The sequence below is a fragment of the Archocentrus centrarchus genome, chromosome 1, assembly GCF_007364275.1.
Source record: "Archocentrus centrarchus isolate MPI-CPG fArcCen1 chromosome 1, fArcCen1, whole genome shotgun sequence".
NCBI lineage: Eukaryota > Metazoa > Chordata > Actinopteri > Cichliformes > Cichlidae > Archocentrus > Archocentrus centrarchus.
In genome coordinates this window covers 3,682,381-3,698,909 of record NC_044346.1, presented here as the reverse complement: position 1 = coordinate 3,698,909, position 16,529 = coordinate 3,682,381, and the positions used below count along the sequence as shown (strand labels likewise).

The following is a 16,529-nucleotide window of genomic DNA, read 5'->3' as shown; positions in this document are numbered from 1 at the left end:
TTTTTTTAATTCAACTCCATAATACTCAAGTAAAAGTGAAAAAATACAGGCTGTGACATGTACTCAAAGTAAGAAAGTAAAAAGTTGCTCTCTGAAGGACATTTCTACCAACAATTGTCGCCCCTCTAGTGCAACTGTTGTTAATTTCATTAACACTAAAGCAGGTGAAACTGATTAACAACCCCCTCTGCTGCTTACTGACCAGATCAATATCCAGAAGTGTAACTGACTTTGTGCTAAACTCTGATTAAAAAGTGTTTAATTTATTCACCAGTGTAATGTGTGTAATTTCATGCAACCTTTGAATAACAAAATGCTTGCAGGATGTTTCACAGTATATATATATATATATATATATATATATATATATATATATATATATATAAAACTTAATACCCTGAAAAGGATAATTGGAAGAAGATGGATAGATGAAGCATATGAAGATCCAATATCTGATTTTTAAAAAATGACATTAAATGGTAAATGGACCAGTTCTTACATAGCGCTTTTCTAGTATACTCGAGCACTCAGAGCACTATACAGCATGCCTCATTCACCCATACAAGCACATTTTTCTACTCCCAAGTGTTTTCAATCTAACATTCACACTCAAAGGAACACACCTGAGAGCAACTTGGGGTCCAGTATCTTGGATACTTTAGCATCCCAGGATCAAACCATCAACCTTTCGATTAGTAGATGACCTGAGTTACAACCACCCTAAAACCACACGTACATGAAAGCTTTAAATTTCCAGTTTATCAAAGGTCACTGAGCAGTTCTTACCTTTGAATGTGACCTCTCTGCTTTCTCTCCTGTCCTGTCTTTCTTACTCTTTCCCTGGGAAACACCACAGCTGTACTTGTAGCCAACAGACTGTGTGACAAACTGCACACAACTGGTGTATTTGCTGAGCTGATATAAACGTGAAATTTTCTGCCACGTAGATAAACATTACTCCCTTAATGGACTGTAGTACTAGATGATGAAGTACCGTGACCACTACTTATGAGTGTGGCGCTATCAGTGATGGATACATTATGATTTTGCCTCTTTCATCTCTTTGTATATGACAAGCCCCAGTGATGGATACACCTACAGTATAGGCTTGTCCTTTATGTGTTGTTCCCTATATTTAGGCTCAAACCAGTCTGATGTTTGAAGGCAGAATGATATAAAAACGTCCCTCAAATGCATTAAACCTAAAGTAATGTGCCTGTTTTGAAAATGTAAAGAGTAAAAAGTACAGATATTTGTGGAAAAATGCAGGGAGTAAAAGAAAAAAAAAACTGTATGTTTCTTTTCTTTTTTTTTTCTGGGAGCACAGTGGAAACAAATGTTCACACTTTTTTGTGTAATCCTGGTTTTTAAGCCATGTTTAGGTTATATTTTGTATGTAAAGCATGTGAAACCCAATAAATAAATCTAAAAATACTCAAGTAAAGTAAAAATTCTACTTTCACCTCTGCAATTAGGAAGGAAAGAGAAGATCTCAGGGGAGGTTCATGGATATAGAGAAAGAGGACATTCAAAGCGTTGTTGCGAAGGAGAACGCTAGAGATGGGGCGCAAAGGAGGCAGCGATGATCCGCTGTGGCGCCCTCTAAAGTGAGCAGCCGGAAAAAAAAAAGACTTTGTGCCCCACACATTGTAATATAAATAAAGTTTTCTTGGACTATACTAACTCCATAACGTAGGGGGACTACACTACACGTACATCACACATGGGAAGTGACAACACGAATTACATCATCAGTATAAAAACTGGCTTTCAATAATTTACAACCACGACAGTATTTTTGGCTAGAATAAAGCGTTATCGTATGTAGCTTTCACGCCAATGCTCATTGATACCCCCTTTATTCTTGCTAATGGTTCTTTCCAGTAATGGTAGCAGCAGCGTGGCGAAGGCGCAGCCAGCGTGCGTAAACAACGGGGACAGTGTGGAGTTAAACGGTTACATGCTGTAACAGATAGCTGTAAATCGAGATTTGTGGACCTTCAAGCTTGACCTGTCGGATACCGGGAGAGACTCTTTAACAAAATGGTAAGGAAGCATTATTACTCTAAGCTAATGTTGTTAGCTAACACGAGCTACTACATTAGCCGCACGTAGTAGCTCCAAAAGTCAATGTACGACAAAAGTGTCATCCCACACACAGCATTAGGAGGTAGTTTACAAAACAAAGTTAATGTATTTTGCTTCCAAGGAGCCAGACTTTCTTGTAATTTTTAAAGTGGTCTTGAGTAATAGTTATTCAGTCGTTCAAAGTTTTTCTTTGGACATTAGCTGCTTTTTTCACTCAAGATGAACCACAGTTGTGTCTACACCTAACAGACAACTTGGCAAAGAACCAATTTTAAATTGTATCTTCAGACACTACAGTAGATGGAGATCATGTATCTGAAGGTCCTGTTAAGAATCTGGTCCAGCAAAATCCAATCAAAAAGACCCGACACAGGACCTGAGAGAAGCACCTGGCGTTCAGTTGACCTAGTGTTCATCAAAGCCTCATCAGAACTGGTCTCACAGTAGAAGGGGTAGCTGTCATTCTAAAAGAGTGAAAACAGGGAGAAAAGCCTGAGGTTCACCAAATTACACAAGAACTGGACTGAAAATCAGTGGCAGCAGGTCTGATTTAGGGATGAATCCAAATTTGAAAATTCTTAGTTCAGTATGTTTGGAGCAGGTAAGGAGAGAGCTACAAGAATGAATATCTACAGCCATCTGTAAAACAAGGTGGAGGCTCTGTCGTGGTGTTGGAGAGCTTTCCAAAATGGATTGAATTAATGGAATTATGAATATGTTGTTTGATCTATTATGCAGTACCATTTGAAAAGTGTCTGATTGGCATTTTTTAGCATGACAGTGATACCAAACATGTCATTGCAGTAAAAAATACACTTGAATGTTTAAAAACAAAAAAACAGACAATAGAACAATATTAGTCTTGGAGTTGCCTCCCCAGAGGCCGGACCTCAACATTATTGCAGCAGTGTGGGATCATCTTCCTCAAGACTACTTGGAGAAATTACAAAAGGCTGCCTAAGAGAAAGAATGGGGAAAATCCTATAGATTATTCTTAAATACATTACATATTATAAGTGATATAATGTAGATAATTATGAATAAAATAACATGCTTGGCTGTCTTTAAATACATGGTCTGAATTAGCATACAGGTACACTGCTCTTTAATAGCTTGGTGGTAGAGGAAAATGTTAAATTCTAAATGAACTGGCTGTGGAAAGATCCTGGGTTGTGGGGCTTTAGGTTTTCTCATGGACGCATTAGTATAGTTTTTAAAAAGAAGAATTTAATTATTTTCTGTGTTTCTTCCAGCCACATCGAAAGAAGAAGGCATTTATTGACAAGAAGAAGGCTGTGACCTTTCACCTTGTCCACAGGAGTCAGAAGGACCCCTTGGCTGCAGATGAGAAAGCACCGCAGCATGTCCTCCTGCCTGCCACAAAGGTACAAACTTGCTGTGTTGGTCATAAGTCTTTTCAGTTGTGGTCACGGGATGTGGCTGCAATTTAAATTTGGTTCAACCAGAGGTCATAATGTTTTTTAAGAACCCTTAATAAGGCCAAACTTTTCAGCATCTCACTAAAAAAACAGTCAACAAAGTAAAGTGTCATATTTTTTTATTTTATTTTAATTAGGCCTTCTGTAGCCTGTGTCGGGCTTAACCTATTCTGATATTGTAGAGGTAGCTTTCCAGCTATGTCCTGTTATGCCTGTTATGTTGGCTTGATTAATGCAATAAAACCTACATCTCGGCGTTCAAGTGCTCGAGCTATGCGGTGTTGTATCGTTCCTCAACACTCCTTTAACAAATATAATTCGAATATTCCTGCATTGTACATGGAATTATACCAAGCTATTTTACAATTGCTGGTGCAAAACAATACGGTTCATCTCCACACAGCATTGATAAAGGCTCAGCCACTGGCGCTGTCCACAATGCACACCATTCCACCAGTGGAACGCTGTAATAGTCATTGAAAAGTTAACTACCGTACTACACTATAATATGACATAACACAGGGCCTTGAGTAATGCACTACGACTTGGTCATTGCCATTCTGGCAACAGCAAATTTATAACGTCATGTCTAAGAGTTAAAGTAGGTTCGTTGTTAATCGTCTTTTGAAAAACTGGCCAATTCTTATATCCTAAAAAATATACATTTTACTCAACTCCATTTTAAAAGCGAAAGTAAATGTTAAAGCAATCTATTTCATGATCATTTCTTCACACATTAGGCCCGTATCCTAATTCATGATTGTTAGTAAGCGGCTGCAAACGAGGAAAAGAAACACTCGACGTTAAACAGATATTTCTTTATTGTTCAGGGCAGGCATATTTTATAGGCTATATAATGCAATATAACAATATATAATAATATAAAATTATATAATACAAAATACCTTAGGCTAAACACATTGCCTACGATTTCAACAAATTAAAGAGGAAAAAGGTACAACTGTGTAATACCTCCATTAAAACGCTTGAGATGAAGGCTGAAGCCTTAAACGGAGGCTGAACGTGCCTGAAATGAAGAGTAATGCTTTTTGCATTAAACGAACCCTTCTCTCAATATTTCCTTAAATTTAACATTCTGAAGCTTTCTTTTCTTTACTTTCTTTTCTTTCGCGCGACTTTTTTCCCGGTTTCCCGGGAAACGGGAAATGGTTCTGATCGCATTTCCCGGGAATCCTGGATCCCAGGATGAAACCCTACTCTGCTGCTGCTGCTGCTTTGATTTACTTTGGTCATACTAAAGCAGCTGCAATCTGATGGCTAGTATTTTGCACTTGATTTTTGAAATGTTGTGTTAATGTGATGCTGTGATCGTGCTTTTGGTTTTTCTCAGGTGGAAGCAGATAAAAGGCGTGAGGAGCAGAGGAAATTTGGTGTATTCTTTGACGATGATTACGACTACCTGCAGCACCTGAGGGAGGCGACCGGCACGTCCGAGCTGGTGGCGTCTGGCAGTTTCCATTCTGACAGACGGCCTTTTCAGCTCCAAGATGAAGAGGAAAAAAATGAGGAGGCAAACGATGTGCACAAGGACATTCCTGTGAGTTGGCTTCCCCCTTCTGCTAAGAAAGTTCTGGCTTTATCAAGTCAGGTTTGAATTTCTTTTCTTTTTGCCTGTAAATGGGATTATAAAAAAATTACAGAAGAAAGAAGCTGGAAAAAAAAAGTTGACCCTAAGGTAGATAACTGGTTTAAAAAAATGGATGGATGAAGGAAATTATAACATTACCTCCAATGTTTCCATCAGTGCATTGAGAACTTTTGCCTGGTCTAAGCATCAGTGAATGCTCTTTATGTATTTTTGTTAGTAAGCTACAGCCAGTAGGTTAGCTAAAGGCTCTCATTAGAATACTATTTCTGCACCGCTGAAGAGCAGTGTAACAGCAAGAAAGAACCAAACAAACATGACTAAAAACTGTTTCACCATTCATACAAGAAGTGATAAACCTGAAGGCACACAACTGCAATCATACAAAACTTTTAACAGTTTTGTGCATCATCTCATTACGGTACAGAAGAGAAGCTAAATAATTTACTTCAGCATCGCCGAGTGCTTTTTAAAGGGCTTCAAAATACTGACTCTTTTTCACTAATAAAGAAGTGATTCAAGAAGTGGGGCAAGTGACTGCATCCTTAAGTAAGATGTTAAGGATGTAAGACTACAGTACTGTCACTCCTGCACTGAAAATGGTGTTAAACCAGTCAACAGAAATGGCCCCTGTGGCTAAAATACTTTATTATTATGATTGTATGTCATAAAAAGATCTCTAATCTGAACTGATCCCTGTTTTGTTCTATGATCAGGCTGCCTCCATCAACCTGCCGTCTTCAGTGTTCGCCTCAGAGTTTGAAGAGCAGGTGGGACTTCTGAACAAAGCTGCTCCCATTTCAGGTAAACAGCCCATCAGTTAAAATGGAATAAAGTCTGTTAGGGCTTCATTTTAGGAATAATAATTACCTTAATGACTTGGGTATAACAGAAAACCTCCAACAGTTCCTTACATTGGTTTTAGATGACTGTACAAATACAGGCCTAGTGCTTGTCAAACATAGGCGCAAATGATTTGTGCAAATATGATTTGCAGTCATGTGTTGGGAGGTCAGTTTGTGGCATCATATCATAATAACTTGTAGCCAGTCGCTTCTTCAGAAATATTGTGAGCACAGCATAACGCTCTAGACTGTTTGGTATAAAACGTTTTAGTGTTAATAATATACACATTTACATAAATATGCTTTGGTTTCATATTAAAGATAATTAGTTCCTTCAAATGTGAGAGCCAACCTAAAGCTGCTGTTTAGTTGCCATCAGCTTACGACGGCTGCCGTACGTGTTTTCCTCCAGGACCCCGGCTAGACATGGACCCGGACATTGTAGCTGCTCTCGATGATGACTTTGATTATGAGAACCCTGACAACATCTTAGAGGACGATTTCATCGTCAAAGCAAACACTGCAGGTGGAGCTGTGGGCACAGAGTAAGAAATAGAATAAGTTTTTCTTTTTATTCCTCATTTGCACAGAAATAGCTGCCAGAAGTGAGGCATCTTTTTTTTTTTTTTTTTTTTTTTCTTGCCACATTAACCAGTCCATATCCATGGAGATATGGGGCGTTTCAGTATTTTTAAATTCTCTCACATCCTTTGTGTGTAATCTGTGACAGAGGAGACAACCATGATGATGATGATGATGATGAGTGGGAGGACACAGATGAGGAAGACGACTTCGACTCTGAGGGCGGCTTTTCCAGCGACGAGGACGTAGAAGGGGGCGGCCGCAGTCGAGAGTTCCTGTTCATGAACGAAGAGACAAAGAGTCGCTTCACAGAGTACTCGATGACCTCGTCTGTGATGAGGAGGAACGAGCAGCTCACCCTGCTGGACGACCGCTTTGAAAAGGTGAACATTTTTTAGACTCGGATGACGTCCCTTGTCTGTTAGGAACTCTCTCTATCTTGGTATAAAATTATTCTTTTATAAAAGGCATCATCTTAAAAAGGCATATACTGAATGTGTGCAGCACGGGGGATAGTGGCTTTGTTTTATTTCAGGAGAACTTGCCCAATGTGCCAAGAGCTGATGCAAGGTCCCAAACTAGGAGATGATGTTCAGCTGCGGGTCATTAATTTACTGATAGGGCCGGAGCAGCTTGTTCATTTTAATCAGAAAAATATAAATATAGGTAGATGGCAGATGGAGTCATTATAAAGGAAACAGGCTCCAGTGAAGGACTGTAAACTATGCAACAATATTGTGGCATCGCGTTGTCTCGCATTCATGTATTAAGACAACAGTGGACTGGACATTTTTTTAAAAAAAATTCACATTTTATCCGTGAGGCTTCTTCAGTTCCAGGTATTTCAAACCTAGCGGGGGTTGTCCTCTTTGGAGGTGGTTGTTGACCCACTATTAATCATGTGCGGTATCACCAAGGTGTGAAAAAAGGTGTGGGTCATTATCACCAGGCGTTTCAAGTGAAACCGCAGTGAGACGTTGCCCCACCCTATCATGAGACCTATTGACCTATTACTTATGCAGTGCTTTAGTAAATCTGGCCCTTAGTCTCTAAAGAGTGACTGCTGGCTGCTGATATGCGTCACATATCATAAAAGTAGTAAATATACTTACACTTTATTCTGTTGCTATTTCAGTTCTTTGTGTTTTTGTACTACATGAAAGCTCAGACTGCCTGTATGGTTTCAGTTTTATGAACAGTTTGATGATGATGAGATCGGTGCTCTGGACAACGCTGAGCTGGAAGGCTTCATCGAACCAGACAGCGCTCGCCTGGATGAAGTCATCAAAGACTACTTCAAACAGAAGGAGAAGGAGTGAGTGCTGTTTCATTCCTTTAGAGGTGTGGCTTTAAATGGTTAAATGACTAATGTGTGTATTGTTTGTGGATCAGGTCCCTGAGGCCTGAAGATTTGGGTCCCAAACAACTTCCTGTTGTGAGGGAGGAGGGTGAAGATGAGGAAGATGAAGAAGAGATGGAAACTGTAGTTGTTGAAGCTCCAGAAGAGAAGTGGGACTGTGAAACGATCATCAGTGAGTTTTTGCATCATGTTTGTTTGTGTGTGTGTGTGTGTTTTTTTTTTTTTTTAAACAGAGTACAGTGAAAAGTTTTGAGCCGCTCCTCGTTTCTTCATATTTTTCCAGACTTTCTTGTAATTTCTGAAGTTCTCCTGGTTTTCTGAAGGTCTTTCAAAGCTTTTCTTTGAATATTGGCTGCTGTTTCACTTATTTTCACTCTGGTCATCGTACCGGACCATTTTCAGAGAAATGTTTTTTGTTTGTTAAGCCACTTAACACTGGCCTGTGAATCATTCAAGCATAAAAAAAGGCACATAACTCAAGGGATGAAACAATGTTAGCAGATAAGCATTTCTTAACTGTACCTTTAGGCAGTTTACTAGCAGCCTGTTGCAAAAAAGAAAAAAAATTCTTTAGTTGAATCTACAAAAAAATGCCAAAGATAACAATTCGGCAGTCATACAATGTTTTTTGCACCAGCAGATAAACAGTAAGTAAAAGTCCTGTCCTTCGGAAATAGGAAAAAAACCAGGAAAGACCTGAGATGCATCTGGCTCTTCAGCTGATCCATCTCGTGTTCATCAAAGCCTCCTCAGAGCTGGTGTCAGTAGAAGGGTGGCTGTCATTCTTAAAGAATGAAAACGGGAATAAAAGCCTGAGGTGTGCCAAATTACACAAGAACCAGGCTAAAAATCAGTGGCAGCATGTCTGATGGAGGGATGAACCCAAATATAAAAATTTAGGTTTGAATCGTCATCAATATGTATGGAGGAGGTCAGGAGAGGGGTTCAACAGCGTCTACAGGCATCTGTAAAACAAGGTGGGGGCTCTGCCATGGCTCAGACTTCATTCTTCAGAATGACAGTGATCCCAAACACACTGCCATCGCAGTAAAAGAAAACCTGCAACTTTATAAACATGACACCACCCACACAAGCTTTGTTTTTATTATGCAGTAATACCTAAGCTGTACTACTGTATTTAAAGTTTAACATTACTGATTACAGTATCCTTCATACACGAGTCTAGCTCCAGTAAACAGAACTCCAATCTGACATGTGTTGAGAAGATTTTATGATGTTGGTTTAATTTATTGTTCAGAAGTTATGATGGGAAGTAAGACACTGGTGTAAATATGTCTGTATTCCACAGATGATGATTATCTGATTAGTGTCTTTATCTAAATGTTTTCTTTTTCCTTTTCTTCTACAGGCACATATTCCAACATATATAACAGACCCAAAGTAATTGAAGAACCTCAAAAGGTAAAAAAACAAAAACAAAACACACACACACGCACACACACACACACACACACACACACACACACACACACATATATATATATATATATATATATATATATATATATATATATATATATATATATATATATATATATATATATATATATATATATATATATATATATGCATGCGCCATGTAACTGTAGGAGGACCCTGAATTTTTGTAATCATGCGTATATGTGTCTATAACATTGTCATTTTATTAACATTACAAGACACAAGAGGGTTATGAGTGTCGACCACAATACATTTTTTACAGAAATTTATAATGAATTAATATGATATGTGTAGAAATATAATTTGTAATCAATAAAAGCTCAAAGAATACATGGATCTGTAATGTTACCAGTCAACTAAAGATGGTCATAGCAGTCATATTGACATTACAGCGTAATTTGGTGAAATTGGATGCTTTTTGATCCCTGATAGATACCACCTGCTGCCCACTGTTCATGGGCAAAGTGTCGTTCCTGATATTCTCAAGAACTTGAAAAAAGGTGACTAGACTTTATTTAAACTCTAGTGGGGATTGTTGCCTTAGGAGGTGGTTGTTGACCCATTGTCTATGTAGGTTCTCTGTCATCCAGGTCATGGCAGTCTCTGGAGCTTTGTGGGTCATAACCACAAAGAGTTTCCTGTGAAACCACTGTGAGACCTGGTCACTTCAGGTGACCTCAATAGGTCATCTGAAGTAAGGTGTGAGTGGGGTTTGAGGCACCTGGAAGGGATCTCTAGATTGTATTGTAGGAAGGGGGTTCCACCTGGAAACACTGACACTGGTGGTAATTACCCACACTTTTTTTTTTTTTTTTAACACCATAGCTTATGTGCAACAGCACATGAATAATAATGGGTCAATGACCACCTCCAAAGGGGACAAGTCCCAGTAAGGTTTAAGTACCTGAGATTCTCCACCAAAAGGTGGGATCTCTTATCCAAGAAGCTTCGAGAAGCTTCTCAGATAAGAAGGTAACCGGCTTCAAAAAAAGTTCATTCACTTGTTTTGAGCTGTTGAGAATACCATGACCTGAATGACTGAGAATCTGCTTATGGTCCCTGCGTCATCCATCTCTAGTTGTTTGGTAACATTACAGATCCATGTATTCTTTTGATGTTTTTATTGCTAATGAATCATATTTATATATATGATATTGATTTATTATACATTTAAGCAAATATTGCATAGCGGTCAGAATGACCACCTATGGGAGTTCTAGTTTTAAATGCTGGGGAAACAAAAAGCTTCAAAGTTATGAAAAACTTCTGAATCTGTTTCATCTTAATTCTGCTGTATTCACTAATGTGAGTTATAAAATCTGTTTGTCAATTTATTATTTAAGCTTAAAACGTAAAAGTTCAGACGTGGACAAAATTATTGGTACTCTTCTGGTAAAGAAAGGGAAAACTCACAATGGTCACTGAAATAACTTGAACTTGACAAAAGTAATAATCAATAAAAATTTACTGAAAATCACAAAAGCAATTCTGAGTCTGATTTTCAACAGAATTATTAAAAAAAAAATACTGGCCTGGATAAAAATGGAAAATACCACAGAGACGTGTTAAACTAAGGTGTGTCCTGTAATTAGCACCACAGGTGTCCTCTCACCTGTAATCAGGGAGTCTGCATATTTAACCCTTTAACGCCGGGCGATCGCTGCTGAAGCGCCCGTTACCTTCCCTCAATAGCGGCGAACGGCTGATTGAGACGTGGCGTATCAGCGCGGAGTCGGCTGATCAAAGGAACGTTGATCAGCTGGCTTTTTACCGTAACTCCGCAACCGTTTGTCCTATCGAAAAAATGCAAACAGTTCCTGAAAGCCCAGAAATTGCACGTCACAGCCATCTAGGGGTATTACAGTATTTGTAATACCCAGTATTCAACACTGTGCTGTTTGCTATCATGGTGTGAACCACAGTGAACGTGGACCACAGACAGCTAAGCAGAGCGCTGCCTCAGGACATAAAGCAGATAAAGGCTACAAGACCGTCTCCAAGCAGCTTGATGTTCTCGTGGCTACAGCTGCACATTATCTAGAAGTTTAAGGTCCACGGGACTGTAGCCAACCTCCGTGCACGTGGATGCAAGAATAAAAATCGATGACTAATTGAAGAGCTGGAAAATATGAGTGTTAACCAAAGAGATTAGAGGTGAACTCCAAGGTTAAAGTACAACTGGAGTTTTCCAAAATTCATGTTGAGAAGCTACAAAGCTTCTGGAAAAATGTCGTTTGGGCAGATGAGACAAAAGTGGAGGTTTTTTGGCAAATCACGTCAGCTCTGTGTTCACAGGTGAAGCACACAAAGTAAAGAACACTACCTGCTGTGAAACATGGAGCAGGCTTGGTTATGTTGTGGAGCTGCTTTGCTGCATCTGGCACAGGGGGTCTTGACTCTGTGCAGTGAACGTGGAAATCTCAAGACTATCGAGGCATGCTGGAGGGAAATGTGCTGCCCAGGGTCAGAAAGAGATCATGGGTCATGACCCAAAATACACAACCAAAAACACCCAGGAGTAGCTCAGAACAAAATCCAGTTAAGTTTCATTAGTTTTTTTTTTTTTTTTTTTTTTTTAAAGATTCTGTTGAACCACAAAACCAATGTCTGATTGTCATGAGTTAATTTTTGAGTACATTTTTATTTATTATTTTGTCAGTTTCAAGTGATTTCAGTGACCATTTGTAGGTTTTTCTTTCTTTAGTAGAAGAGTACCAATAATTGTGCCCATGTCTGTATCACCAAAAACGACACTGATCCACTCTTTAATTTTCTTTGTCCTTAGCCAAAGCCGATCCGTGTTTCCAATAAGACGGGCATCCCTCTAGATGTCCTCCCCACCGGAGGCCTGACAGCCAAGCAGGCAGAGCGCATGACGAGAATTAACGACACAGACCTGCCTCGGGTCTCCACGCAGCCTCGAAGCAAAGAGGAGAGCAAAGAGGAGAGGAAGGCCAGGAAACAGGCCATCAAGGAAGAACGTAAGGTGAGGAAGAGTGTCCCTGCCTCTGAACAGTTTAGAGCACAATGAAGAAGTCACACCACCAGCCCTGTGATCTGACACAAACAGGAGGAAGGTTCAGTGAGCTTACTTTGCTGCTGCATCGTGCCAGTGAAGACTCCAACACTACCTAAAGCCAGCTGATAGGTATTTTGGTCAATGTACAGATCTAGCTTGGTCCAGATTGCTCTCCCCTCTTTTGTTTTTTTTTTTTTCCTCTTTATGAATAAAAATTCTTTGGTCACATTTGCAGCATGGATTGCATGCCAGCAAACACAGGTAAACGGCATGAGATCACCTCAGGTGTTTGAATCCGGCTCGGCTAATCTGTGAACATGAAACCTGCATTCAGACTAATTTACACCACAGAGTCCTGTTCTATAAACCTGTAACAGGTTTAACACTTTTGTGACGCTGGGTTTAAAGAAATAAGTGTGAGAGCAGAATGTGACATCAGTGGGTTAGTTGGTTTTTGCTAATAGACCTCTATTAGTTGATGTTAACCAGCTAGCGTCAGAGCTGATTACTACTCTGTCTCTTAAGTGGCTCTTCATTATTGGCTAGCTGCGCTGAAATGGGAAAATCCACCTGTTAGCCCTAATGTCCGGGCTTGTCGTGCACTTCGTCATCAGCACGAACAGTAATCCATTTTGACCCAGTCTTACATACACTGTCCTGGATTGTTACACCACTGAAAATATTCCCCTGTGAAAGGCCTCGTGTTTATAGTAGAAACTACAGTGAGCAGCCGTTCATAGGAAAGGACTGTGTCTTTAAGCCGTGCGGCGGTCGTGAAGTGTTTCTAAAGATTGAGAGCTGAGAGCCACATCTGAGGGAGGCAGGTCAGATCACTGAGGACTAACCTACTGTTGGTTTGGCTCTGTTCTTGGGTTTTGCTGACATTTGAATATAGAATGGCAAAGGTCTAATTCTTTAAACCAGTTTAGGATTAATGAGCTCAAGAAGTCAGTGAAATGAGTCTAATCCAAGTGCAAACTGTGGTAAATAACTGAGCCTAGTTTGTGACTAACCAAGTATTTACAAGGGCACCATGAGTATCATTATTAATCCCTTTTAATGATAAATATGAGGTGTGATAAAGCCCTGCTTACCAGAGAAGGGAAACTATGAAAAAATGATTTTGCCATGAGGCGATTTATTTTTTTTTTCTATATAAATAAAACTGAATTGAATTGAAAATATTTGTAGAGTACTAGGTGTTAAATTGTGTGTTTGTTTTTTAGGAGAGGAGAGTTGAAAAGAAAGCCAACAAGATGGCGTTCAAGGAGGAAAAAGCCCGACAGGAGAAGCAAATGTTGAACCTGAGGACAAATGTTCAGGGCCTGAAGCTTTAGCAGCCCACTGCCAGGATGGACTTTTGAACTGTTCACACGCTGCTCGTCACTCCAGGGGAGCTGACAGGACAGGAATGAGAGGACTACTGTGGGGGTGTGGGTTCTGGGAAGCTCTGGTTTCCCCACATCATCCACTTCATTCAGGAATAAAAGCAAAAATTGAATTTCATCTCCGGTAATCCGCTTCAGGACATCACGCTGAAGGGATACTAAAGGCAGCCTGTCATACTTCAGTCATTTTTTTAATATATTCAGTCATATATATCAAATATAAATATTGTTCCTGTATTAAAAACACCTTAATCCGAGTTTGAGGTTTTTTTTTTTTTATTTTATTTTTAACTCTCATCATGCTGCACTTTTCCCGCAGGTGATAATTGTGGTAATACTGCTGTGCAAACATCTTTAGCAAGGCAGCATGTTGAGATTTCTTCTTGTCATGCCCACGGGGATGAATGGGGTGCTGGTTTCTCTGTTAACCATATTAAAATTAGCATTTTTATTTAAATATCAGTTATTATTCCTCATTATCAGGCTTTCAAAACCTCACAGGAAATAATGTCCAGCAACAGGTCTGCGTTTCAACTGTCTGATGGAAAGTTCCTCTCTGATGTTTTCACTGAAGTGTGAATGTTGGATAGAAAACACTATAAAGTGCTCAGAGTAGAGAAGTGAATACAAGGTGGTGGTTTCTGCTTTTCTCTTGTGCATTTCATAAACGTCTGGGAGTTTAACCTGCTCAGATTTACACTGAAATTATCGATTGCCTAAATTAGTGTTAACTGTGCCACGACGGTGATTTTAAAATCTGCAGCCACACATTTCTCACAAGAACAAACCGATCATAAACAAGAAGCGAGGAAACCTCTGAAAGCAATGCAGCTGCAGCAGCAGTGTGAATATATCCGTAGACATCAGTGATTGGGTTACTGTCATGCTTTCTTACAGCGTGAAAGACTGTGAGCCTTATTTTCACCTGCAGTAAAACAGTCCTGCGAAGAAGTGAAGAACAAATAAAAATACGTAGCCTTCAAGGCTCATTTTAATCTTACGCTGCTCACAAAGGCCTACATGTGTGTCACGAGCAGGGAGAGAATGAAGTTCTCTCTTCTGCTGCTATTATACAACCTGTTCTGAAAGCAGGTTTTAAGATAAATAACAGGTCAGCACATATAAAACCACCACCTAGTGACCATCAGCATTTCTATTAAGTCCTTCAGATCAGTGTGCTGACAGTAAGGAGAGCAGGGACATGAAGAGTAGAGTCTTAGAAGTATGCTCTCTCAGATAGAACTTTATTATCAGAATCTGCTTATAGCACACCTGCATTTTTACTTTTGCGTTTTTTTTTTTTAAATCTAGACTTAATTAGGAGAAAACATAAAATGATTAAATATAGACGAGGTATATGCTGTAAATTTTGTTGCATGTTATTAGTTGAATAATTATTAGAGATACATTTAGATTGTTCTACTTGTGGGACTCCACAAGACCAAATCCCTCTGTGCTGTTGTTGATCCTACTGATCACCAGCAGGGGCTGATGACGGCCACTGTTCCTTTTTAAGCGCTTAGCTCTTCAGCTGACACAGGCGAGCTCTTCCCCACCTCCTCAGTGAGGTGACCTCTGAGGTAGGCGGGCTGGAGACTGCCTGCTCATCAAACAAAACAGGGATCAGTTTGAAGCCCAGATTTGACTAAAATTGCAGCTTGTTTGTTTGTTGGCCACTTTGACTAAGCAAACGAGTTACATCTAAGAATAACCAGAGTTAGAATAAAGTTCTGTTCCACCTCTAAGTCCCATTTTTCCAACAATAAAGGAAACGCACTTCCTTCCACACTACATTGATTTAACATCAGATTGTTGTACTCAGCTTGTTTGTTGTTGCCTACATCGTAGATGGGTGACTGCCTCCACACCTAAACAAAAAAATGATTATAGTTAGAGGTTAAGGTGGGACTCGGCATGTGGGGGAGACCTAAGAAGGACATTGCATAGACTGAAGTCACAGTAATGTCTGTTGTGAGCTGCAGTAGAATTGTGTGTGTGTGTGTGTGTGTGTGTGTGTGTATAGCGGCTGCGATGTTCACTGCTCTTTGTATGCATTATGGCTGATTGATAGCTTTATACTTTATACACAGTATAAAGTGACTGAATGATCGGCTTAAATGTAAATACTCCCTGATCATGACCACCACAGCTGCCCTTCACCAGCCCACCATAGTGCATTACTGTAAACTTCACAACACTGCAAACTTCCACATAATGTTAATCTGCTGCAGTTTTTTTTTTTAGGTCTTCTTTTGTCAGTTTGTTTTTAGTCACTTGTTCAGTTTCCTCTAAATCTGCTGGTGTTTTTTAAGGACACTGCACAGCATGCTGAAATTGGCTAATGACTTGTCACCTTGCTGGTGCAAAAATACAATTTCACTGATGCCTAAATATACAATAAAAATATTCCTCTGAGTCTGGAGCACTATTGCTTAAGACCGTCTGGCTCCTTGGAAGCAAAATATAAAGAAATAAGGGCTGGCTCCAGACTTTTGCACAGTACTGTAATAGTGCTTGCTGTGAAGTATGGTCTGTTTAAGACGTTTGTGCTTCATTGTGTTTAAAATAAATAAATAAAACAAAACACGAGAGCAGCCAAAAGCCTGTTGGTGATATATCACATGACGCTACCTTCAACCCTAAAACTAAGCTCTTACTTTTTGGCTCATATTAAAAACTTCTAAAATGATACTTTACAGAAAATACACACAAAAACCCTCCAAAACAAAAATATTTACTGA

The 16,529-nt window shown here is 39.5% G+C and overlaps 1 protein-coding gene across 1 annotated transcript; it reads left to right on the top strand.

The window, feature by feature from the left end:
• The first annotated feature begins 1,884 nt into the window (after positions 1–1,884).
• Positions 1,885–16,224, top strand: ltv1 (LTV1 ribosome biogenesis factor). The gene is made up of 11 exons (XM_030734090.1): positions 1,885–2,046; positions 3,342–3,473; positions 4,879–5,085; positions 5,850–5,937; positions 6,391–6,523; positions 6,709–6,943; positions 7,748–7,875; positions 7,953–8,092; positions 9,290–9,342; positions 12,167–12,367; positions 13,627–16,224. Exons 1-11 carry the CDS (start codon positions 2,044–2,046, stop codon positions 13,735–13,737), a joined length of 1,431 nt encoding a protein of 476 aa, XP_030589950.1. The 5' UTR covers positions 1,885–2,043; the 3' UTR covers positions 13,738–16,224.
• Positions 16,225–16,529: the final 305 nt, after the last annotated feature.

Bases quoted from the DNA above. Each gene is read 5' to 3' on its own strand.
- ltv1 (XM_030734090.1), top strand. The intron at 3,474-4,878 runs GTACAAACTTGC...GGTTTTTCTCAG, and splicing joins TCCTCCTGCCTGCCACAAAG to GTGGAAGCAGATAAAAGGCG. The intron at 7,876-7,952 runs GTGAGTGCTGTT...TTTGTGGATCAG, and splicing joins TTCAAACAGAAGGAGAAGGA to GTCCCTGAGGCCTGAAGATT.